Source organism: Papaver somniferum, chromosome 10, assembly GCF_003573695.1.
Source record: "Papaver somniferum cultivar HN1 chromosome 10, ASM357369v1, whole genome shotgun sequence".
In the NCBI taxonomy this organism is placed as follows: domain Eukaryota; kingdom Viridiplantae; phylum Streptophyta; class Magnoliopsida; order Ranunculales; family Papaveraceae; genus Papaver; species Papaver somniferum.
The window spans coordinates 612165-622566 of NC_039367.1; the positions used below are offsets into that span (position 1 = coordinate 612165).

General features: G+C 36.5%; 1 protein-coding gene across 1 annotated transcript; it reads right to left on the reverse strand.

The window, feature by feature from the left end:
- Positions 1–1067: 1067 nt before the first annotated feature.
- On the reverse strand, positions 1068–2821 carry LOC113317066 (expansin-A10-like). Its single transcript, XM_026565215.1, has 3 exons — positions 2539–2821; positions 2126–2438; positions 1068–1809 (listed from the first exon to the last, which is right to left on the reverse strand). Exons 1-3 carry the CDS (start codon positions 2669–2671, stop codon positions 1503–1505), a joined length of 753 nt encoding a protein of 250 aa, XP_026421000.1. The 5' UTR covers positions 2672–2821; the 3' UTR covers positions 1068–1502.
- Between the last annotated feature and the right edge of the window lie 7581 nt (positions 2822–10402).

Consider the following 10402-nt stretch of genomic DNA (forward strand, 5'->3'; position numbering starts at 1 on the left):
TCGGCGGGCAGTTTTCCGAAAGGGCCCGAATGTTAACCGGTCCAAACAGGTAATATTTGACAATTTGCGGGTAACAGATACCCGGTTATTTATCCTTTTCATTTTTTTAACAAAATTATATGTATTTTGCTAGTTTCGACTTTGATGTTTTTCATTTTTCATTTTTTCCTTACATTTAATCTTTATTTAGTACGTTAATAAAGAAATAATAATAAATTTTTATAAAAATTATTTAGATTCGAATTAAGAAGAGAAAGAAATTAAGTTTTTAAGATTTTCTTTATAATTTTTTTGTTACCCAGCGGTTACTCGGAACCGACGGATACCCGAGACTTTAAACGGATCCGGTTCTTGACTATTTTTACATTTATGTCCATTTAAACAGTATCAAATCTAAATGTTCTTTTTACTCAACAATTGTTGATTTTGATTTTTTTAACCAATTTTTTGAAACAAAAACTCCAAACCTAGCCATTTACTTTTAGCAAACTAGCGACAACTAGCTCTACTTAATGCGACTCTAGCTGTATTAAGCATGCAGTAATCATAGAGAAACTGTGGCCAACAACGCTACCACGAGAACACACCTTCTAGCCTTCTAGGTGTCCTGTGCTTACTCACTGCATGCCATGAAACGCCTCTACTTGGACCACCGGCCACTTAATTCAATGTAGCCACTCATGTTTTCTTGCTGCCTTGCTGGTGGACTGGTGGTGGGGTTGTGCTTGAAAGCATGTGCATGAATAGAAAAGTATATGTGCTGCGCTTTCCTTACAAAAGCAACATAGACCAGCTGCCTTGGTTGTAACCTGCCTTGGTTGTAGCCGTATACTTTTAGGTATTGCGGTATATGCCTATAAGCTAGCCAATTGCATTCCAAAATTTATTATCCACACTCACATCAAGCGCACTATATTTCAGTCAGTCCCAAGGGCCTAGTCCCAGATTTGAAATCTAATACAGGACTTGTGGCTGTAGCTGCACATGGTAAAAGTTCTAAGACAGCTGATAATATAAATTTAATTCTAATTAATAGTGCAACTGAAAATTTTACAATTACACTCCGATTCAACACAACCTTATGCATAGAACAAAATGTAGAACATATTAGGTTCATTTCATATTCTCATTTTTGACCCCAACAAAAAAGAAAAAAGACATAAACAAAGTAAGCGCGGGTGGTAAGAGTCCACCACTGCCAACATTCTGCCATAATTATAACAGAAATCACTACTAGAATTTACTGCTACTGACTCATATAATAAAATAGTTAAAAAGAGGTCCTTCAAATGAAAACTAATCAAAGGACCTTCCCAAAAAACAAAAGGAGATGATAAAGAAACCCACAATGACAATAAAAAGGACCATTTTTAAAAATATGCCCTTTTTTCAAGTTGACCCCCCAACCCATCCTCATATTTACTTTTTACTACTACTATAAAACTAGTACTGTATATCATCACTCCCCCACCAACTGCAAAATAGAGTTTTTTTTAGTCTTTTCAGCGGAACTGGGCACCACTGTAGGTCTGACCAAAAGACCAACCGGAAGGAGCAACATTGTAAGAAGTAAGAGTTCTTCCATCACTTGTAATCACCTTGAATGAAAGACTCTGTCCATTGAGATAAGAATTGCTTTGCCAGTTTTGACCCCAGTTTCTTGACATTGCTTGCCAACCAGTCCTTGAACCTTTGATGAATGCAGCATGAACATCACCAGCTCCACCAACATTTGTTATCAAAACCAAATTGAAGTAAGAATGCCCATTGATTGTGAACCTAATTCCTCCCCTCTTCCTGCATGATACCCTTCAAAAACCAAAAAATAAATAAAATCAGGTAAAATTTTTAAAATCATGAACCCGGAAAAAACACAAATCTTGAAAAGGGAAAGTGAAAAAAAGGCACTTTTCACTTGTCTTTCATTATGGTCTAACCACCACCAAGGCCACAAAGAAAAGTGAAAAAGGGAATAGATAGTGGGGGGCTAAGGTTTTGATTGGTTCAGGGTTCACAGAAAAAAAGTAAAAAACAGAAAAAGATCCACAAAGAAATGCACCTAGACCAAACATGCAAGGCTCACATGGAGGAAGAGGAAAAAGTAAAGGGTTCCATTGCATCATACCTTCTGTAAGCAACAGGAACAATTCCGGCCCTGTACTGAGCAATGTGTTGGTAAACAGGCTGAGAAAGATCAAAATGGTGCTGTGGTGGGTTACACCAGCCTCCAGCATTGTTAGGAAGAGCATTATTTGGTGGGCAGAAATTAGTAGCAGTGACCACAATGGAACCAGGCAAACACCATTTCCGGTCATTCACACACTTGATTTCATAACAAGATCCACATGATAAACCATTGTTGAACATTGCTGTACTCAAAGCTGCTGTGTTTGTTCCATAACCTTGGCTGTAAAGATTCCCATAACCACAAGCACCACCTGAAAACCAGAAAATGGGTCTAAGTACAAGAAAGGGTTTTTGAAAACAAAAACAAAAAAAACAACAAAGGATTATGTTTTTGGAGATTTGAGAACATACCCATTGTTCCAGATGCATCACCACCACCATAAAAGGTAGCATGAGCACTAGACCATCCACCACCATACCCATAAACAGTGGAAGCCATTGAGAGTAAACCCATCATCACTAACAAACCATGAGAGGCAGCCATTTTTCCTGCACCGTTGAATGCTAGAGATGGAAAGAGATGATAACCTTGAAAGTTGAAACACAGGAAAACTAGGGAGGAGGAGGAGGACAGAGGAGAGAAGGCTTGACTGTGGAGTGAGAGGAGTGTGGATTTGTGGTGGAAATGAGGGGATGGGGTGGGGGGAATAAATAGAGTTGTAAGGGAAGAGTGAGGGACTGCAGAGTGACGTCAAAAAAGAAAAAGGCTATAACTGACTTAAATTGAGCTGTTGGGACCAAATACCCCCAAGTGGTTTAAAAATAGTGTAAAACAAAGGACACTCATGGATTTTTATCAACAGTGGTTTTGGGGTTTTGTATGTTTTTGAAACCGCGTGGTTTTGAGGAGGAAAAAATCCATCTGGGAAGGTTTTTGAGGAGTAAAAAACCGATTTGGGAAGGGTTTCTCCTTTTTCTATTTCTTGATAGGGGTATAAATGACTTTTCCTAGTATTTTGAACTAGAACCGGTAATTAAAGTAAGTATTATTCTTATCTTAAGCAGAACTTTTTTCTCTAATATGGCAGGCAAACTTTTGATTAAGCAATCTTTTTTCAATGCGACTTTAGCACTGATTCTAGTCAGTTTTCTGTTAAAATTTGATTCTAAAGAAACATAACAACCAAAAGTAAAACCATAAAATGTCTAGTGGATGCATCAATTTGCAAAAAGAATAAATCCAATGACTCGAAAAACCACAAATTAAGCGGTTGTCTGTTTGATCGTATCTGCACCTGTTGACACTGATCCAAGATCCTTAGTTTATCTGTATTTCCGAGTATCAGTTTATATTGGCCGATACTAATCGTATCAGTGTCCGGCGATACAGACAGATACTACCACCGTTTTAGTCATACCATTGGAGATGAAAAATTCTTATTTTTTTATTTTTGAGGCGTAAAAATTCAGAAAATGTGAAAGGAAGTTTCCTTGGAAATTAATATTGGCTCGCATTTTCTTCAACATAAAACTTAATAGGGATATATCCACTGCCAGGACCACTGGGCTCAATAAATTCAATCTATGTTAGGTATAAAACACTAGTTCTAATGCTGCAGAGTGCAGACAGTAATGCCAATACCACATGGGTGTTGACCCTCTAAATTAAATAAAACATTTTACCTTACATTGAAAGAAGTTATTAAATGCTGATCTTCTCAAGAAAATAAAATAAATTTCCAAAATGGGGATTTTTTTTTTCCTTAAAAGAAAAGCTGAAAACTGCATGGGGTAACATTTGGCTTCATCTGTTCTGCACCAAATAATTCTGAAACCGTAGTTGTTGTTTTTTTGTTTTAATTTTTGCAATGAAGACAATAACTACTACTTTTTCTTTTAGGTATAACTAACTTTGTTAGTTGCAAGATTAAAAAATAATAATTGTAATAATAAAGTCTTCGAGAATTGATAAATAATAATTAATTAAAATTTGAATTTAATTTATAAAGAAGAAGAAGAATTGCGTACAAAATCATGGAGCCGAGAATCACGGTATCGATTTTTTAATTGAAGCATGAGTATCATTGTCTCTAGTCAAATACTTGTTTTATTGTGAAGAAGAAAAAGAAGGCGCGCGAATTAAAGAGAAAAAAGGAATTAGGAAGTAAAGAATCACATAGCTTCATAGTTCAAATAAGAACTTGGGAGGGTGTTTTTATTTGACTTGACTATGAAGTTTGATAATCTTTACTAGAGCTGTCAACGGGCAAGCTAGGGTCAACCCGGCCCTAGCTTGACAAGCCATGGACGGGTTAGGGTCAACCCTAGCCCTAGTACTATTTATGTACAAGTCAAAAAACCCAACCCTAGCCCTACACGGGTTGGCTCTAACGGGTTGCGGGTTGGCTTGTTAAATGGGGTGGTTGAAACTAAAATCACTTAAATGTATAAAAAATTTAGTGGGCAGAGGGATCACTACTCCGTAATCCTAAATCAAATGAAATTTGGATTGTATTAAATCATTTAAGGAAATATGAACTTTGATTTCTAGCACAACACACTAAAATTCTTAAATTAGTAACTTAAAATTCCTAAATTAGTAACTCACATGAAAATGACGAGTTGACGGGTAACCCGCGGGTTGACCCTAACCCGGCTTGTTTTTACTAGGGCTAGATATGACAACCCTAACCCGGCTTGTTTAGACAACAAACCAAGCCGAGCCGGGTTAAAACAAGCCAAGCTAGGTCCAACTCGCGGGCCGGGTTAGAAATTGACAGCTCTAATCTTTACAAAGGCTAATAGTGCAAGGAGTGGTTGATTTTCTTGAAAGTCATCCATGAGTATAGTCATTGTTTAGGCCTTTGATAAATAAGAGCGTCAACAGTCGACCAAATACTATAGTACTAAATAAATCCTAAAGTAAATTGGTATTTTTACGGCAGTGCTATTCAATTCTCTATTCTTCTTCCTACAATCTAAATCCCACATTAGGGGAATTGTAAACCCCATCTGGACCTGAAAGTGAATCTCGATATAGATGTGAGGCTTAGATTATAGGGAGGTGGAGAATAGAGAGTCAAATAGCATTTCTCGTATAAAAATAATTGATTTTTGTTTTGCGTGAAGCGTACCAGGAAAAAGGATAAACTTAGTCATGTGCACATTATATTTGTGCTTGATGTGGGGCGCACATTATACTTATGTTTGGTGATCAGGCCACATTATACTTTTGGTCAGGGTAGTTGGTTAGGAACACATTATATCTATCCTGGACTAACAAATGTTGTTTCAATCATAATATGCGCCTAATCTGAAACGTTCACTATGCCGACGTTCGATTATATTTGATTTTGATCAGATTTCGTACTACTTTTGGTCTCAAACCCTAAAAAACTAGACTAAATATGAGTTTATTTCTCTCCAGTGTGATTGATTTCACACTAAACTTGGGTATAGTCCGTGGATTCGATCCATGACTGTGGACGCTCTAAGGTCGTGAAGTGTTCTTGTTTGTTTTTTGGTTTTTTACGATCTTTTTCTCCTTTGGTATTTTTTTGTTTCTCTTGTATTAGTTGGGTTTGAGATATCACTTTAAGTAACTTTTTTCAATGAATTTTTTTGTTGATCGATCAAACAAAAAGACGATTAATTTCGAATTTCTTATAGTTCTAAGTTTCTCTGAAAGCCATGTAGAATCTTGATCCGTGCTTTTAGGGTTAAAAATGTATATATATTAAATATTAATATGCGGGAGCTTTTCCTTTCTTTGGTCGTCGAAGTGTAGCAAATTTCTCAATTTTTTAAAGCCAAATCTACGATCAGACTCAAATGGTGCGAATAAAAGTTGTTATTTCGGATGGGATGTTCCTCTTGTATCTTTAACTATGGATATTATCTCCAACTATTTTATGTCATATTTTTTTCTCCCGAATGTTGTCCCCCATGCTTAGTTCCTTGAAAAAGGGGTTCTCTCTCTCCTTGACAAACTGAAAAATTCTAGTGCCGCTTTCAGCTGTATCGGTTCCTCTCACTAATCATCTCGTGCTCTTTATATTCATGGTTCTGGTACATATATTTTTACGTTTTATTTTGGGTTTTTTCGATTATGATCATCTCGTAGTCTTGCTCGACTATTTGCTTTATCAAATAGTGATTATATTTTTTGGTCTAGTTCTTCTCAAAAGAATTTCTTCCACAACAACAACCAAAGCATCCGTAACAACGTCAACAGTAGCAGCAGCATCAATAACAACAACTACTACTACTTTTACAGTTACAACAATAACAGTAGTAGACTCTACATCAACGGTAATACCACGTTCAAATTCACACTCCCAGCCAATTCAAAGTGATTATTAGAGATTAATTATTTCGATTTAAAATGCACAGGTTACTTTTGTTACTAAAACCCCCTGAGAGATAGTAGGATCATTATATGATCCCAACATTACTGAATTGCATAGTTTTGTTATTCTGTTTGGTTTTGCTTTACATTACTTGTTTAATGTTTACAGATTTCTGATTTGGTTGTGTTAGCTCTTTTTTTTCCCTTTGTTTCATAGGAATAACTTTAGCTTTGATGTTTTTACTTCCGAATCCTATGTTATTAAGTTGGGTCAGTCCTGTTATGAGTTCAATCCCGATTTGACTACATAGACGTAACTTAAGTTCTTATATACATTAAAAGAAAATGGTGCCTCTCATCAAATGACTAGTATTACTTGTATTGCGCTGAGATTTCTGGTGGGGAAAAAAGAAGGTGATAAACGTATGTGATAGAAAGCCTGAGACACAATTTGTTCCCTTAAGAGATGCTTGAGGTTTAAGAAACTTTTTAAAATGAATGGATCCTTTATTGCCAAGCTTGCTTACAGGTTATAAATCAATCAGGACGACTTGTTGGATAAAATCATCAAATAAAAGTACTGTAGAACCATATTCTGAAACTAGGGGATGAATATGACCATTCAGGAATCTATAATTTGGGACGGGACTAAATAGGATCGGTGGACATATGTAAGTACGTTTTTGGGAAAACTTCATATGGGGTTTGGAACCCATATTTGGAAGGATTATTAAGTTGCTTTCTTGAGAGAAAAATCAAGTTCACCCTCTTTTGAAATGACGGTTAAATTCTTTCTTTTAGGCCAACTGATAGCCTTTGAAAACAAAGTTCGAACTTTCCTCTAGATATAGTGAATCTTATAACTAAAACTAAAGTCAACTTTCACCAACTTGATGAGATGATCAAGAGAAGATTAACTACAAGCTTCATATGTCTATATTACCGCACCCCCAAAAATTAATAACACAAGTACAATCAGGGCAGGAGAGTGCCACCAGTTCTAGATGATGCAACGCAAATTCAAAATGATGCATCATTGTAGTCCGTGACGCTCCATATAGCACGTGATTGATGCAATATTTGGACTAGTTATGTACTCAAATGATTTTCTTTCTTGAAAGTTTTCACATCATTAAGCTTTTATTTTGTTTTCCTTTGAGTTTCTTAGGTGTTTTGGAGATATCTCAACCAAAGGATAAGAAAAGAGTTTGTTACGACATGAAATGAACAAGGAAGTATATATCTACAAGTGAAGAGGATCTTAAAACCAAGTTCTACTCATTCAAATTCAGTAATTCTTAATACCATTTTGAAGATAACGAAAATAAAAAGTGGAATGTGAAAGAATGAAGTCATTTCCGGGTTCGGACGAAGAAGTACAGGTAAAACATTCAAGGAGAAAAACAACGATCTATAGCACAAGAATCGACATTTCTATTAACAATGCGGATTGTAACACTAATTCAGGCAGAGAAGTCATATTTTGGGCCCTTAGATTCGGTATTGCTCATTGAAAATCGACCATACCGACTGGAGCAAGTTTTGGGGCAGAGATTTGGAGTATTTTGACCCTAGAGTCGGCACGGCTCATTGGAGTTCGACCACGCCGACTATGGTAAATCTAACAGATATGCTTTGACGTATTTTAACTTCTGCAGCAAGGAAATTTGGGTATAATGGGATTCTAAATTCTAAAAAGAGGTGATACTTGGGGGCCAAACATTAAAGACTATAAATGAAGACATCCAAGGCTAAAACAAAGGACTTTAACATCTCGGGAGAATTAAATATTTACCTCTTCTAGTTCTCTTCTTCATCACAAACCTAGAGTCCCCTTATGATAAACCAATCTTATTCTTGTATATTTTTCATGGGTTTTAGTAAATCCATGACTAGGTAAGTTTGTTATATTGGTTGGAGATGCAGTTGGAAATCCTAAACAATGTAAATCATTCTGGATGGTTAGTTTTAATACAAGTGATCTCTTTTATTGCTTATGCTCTACTATTTATACCGTCATGTACGATTGAAGACTTGTTCTTTTGAGTTACAAATTAGATGAACATATATTGATATCTAAAGCTAGACTAGATTTTTGAGATCCGGAATTGTCGAAGAACTCTATTTCACAAGTAACATACATAGTTGTTAACGAAGGGATGTTGCCATGCGATTATGTATAAAAGCTTAACCTAAGTTAAATCTGTGTGGCTCTTGCGCCGGATTGCTCTGAATAACCTAAACTCACGAAAACTATTGCTTTCATTTGGTTAAACTTGAGTGGCTGTTGTTCCAAGTTATTTATTGAGAAGAATTCAAATAGTGGCTCTTGCGCCTTTGATGATAGAAGGAGTTTTGCCGGAATAAGCCCGCAATAGGATGCTTTAGGATTACTGGTATGAGAAGAATTGAATGTTAACTCGAATTGATTGATGGGCATGTTTGGTGATGGAAGATAAAACCTCTAACCAATATACTCTTCCCTTGATCTCAATATTTGATTACTTTGTTTTATTTTATTAGTATTATATAGTTTAGAAATTCTATAACCACGTTTGGTTAGATTAGAAGTCAACAGCAAATAAAAATTAGACAGCTCTTCGTGGGATCATTACTTCTTATATAATACTACTTGTTAGTATTACTGGGAAATATTTAAACTAATTTGTTGCGCGAACGACACGGACCAGCACGCAACACATGCCTGAGATGTTGCCTGATCTCGCATAATGATGCATTCTATAGTATGCGTTATGCGAAATATACAGATGTTATACCACCCCTCATCCCACCCTCATCAACCTCTGTCTTTGGAAATACTATTCATCATCACTTTTTGCACAACATTGTTTTTCAGCAATCAAGAGGTTATTTGGATGAGGTCTTAATTTTGTGGCAATTGATTTGTGCTTCTTAGCATATACCACTTCTCTCCTTAGTTTGATCATCACTGGAGTTCTTCTACCTTTTCAACCGTGCTTTCTTTAAGTTGAAAGTGAAAAGAAGAGTTACCAAGTACATCACTAACTTTTTTGTTCGTGAACTTGTATGTACATATGGAAAATCCATTGACAACTAGTATGTATACTAACACCTGTAGTTTTGGCATGTCCCATGCGCAAAGATGTATCATTGGCTTACGTTGCATATTAATAGGAACATTGGTATAAGGCCAATGATGCACCACTATGGTGCATTTTGTAGGCTATATTTTCCAAAGGCCAATGTCGCACCATAATGGTGCATCACGCCAGTAGGCTGGCTGGCCCAAAGAAATGTAGCGTCACCATGGCACATCACGTAAACTATATTAGAAACAACCAATATCTCACCACTATGGTGCATCAGGCTAGAGCAGGCTGGCCGAGGTAATGTAGTGCCAACATGGCAGACCTTTCAAGTAGGCTTGCGGGTCAGAGACCGAAATACATCCATCTTGGCACTTCACGATATATGGCCTTGACAGCGATCATGAATAGTAAATTGTCACTTTGTGAATGTCAAAGTAGTCTCCAACTTCCAGTTTTATAAATATAAATAAGACATATATAGGGTACTTGGTTGAATGTGTATATGCGGATTATGAACAAGTAAGCTTCAAAGCTTAGACGGAAGAGCATAAATTATGTTAAGGCCTCACTTATTGTTACGTAGCCTTATTGATGGAGCATATGATTCCTAGGCATCACTATGCCATGTTGCGAACTAAGTAATACATTGCCTTAATGCTTTTCCAACGGAATGGACGCATCATTTGCAAATGAACTTTTGGTCTTTATGGACTAGGCCTATTGCCTGGCTTTTGCCTTGCATTAAGAGTTGGCTTTAGTTGTTTTTCCTGACGTGGATGAACTACGATCCGTGCTTGATATGTTCAAGGCATGAAGGAGGGTACGTAGGAAGCTGCAATGAGTTGCAGTATTGATG

Bases quoted from the DNA above. Each gene is read 5' to 3' on its own strand.
- LOC113317066 (XM_026565215.1), bottom strand. From the start codon at position 2,671: ATGGCTGCCTCTCATGGTTTGTTAGTGATGATGGGTTTACTCTCAATG. The intron at 2,439-2,538 runs GTATGTTCTCAA...TCTGGTTTTCAG, and splicing joins TGATGCATCTGGAACAATGG to GTGGTGCTTGTGGTTATGGG. The intron at 1,810-2,125 runs GTATGATGCAAT...TGGTTTTTGAAG, and splicing joins GTTCCTGTTGCTTACAGAAG to GGTATCATGCAGGAAGAGGG.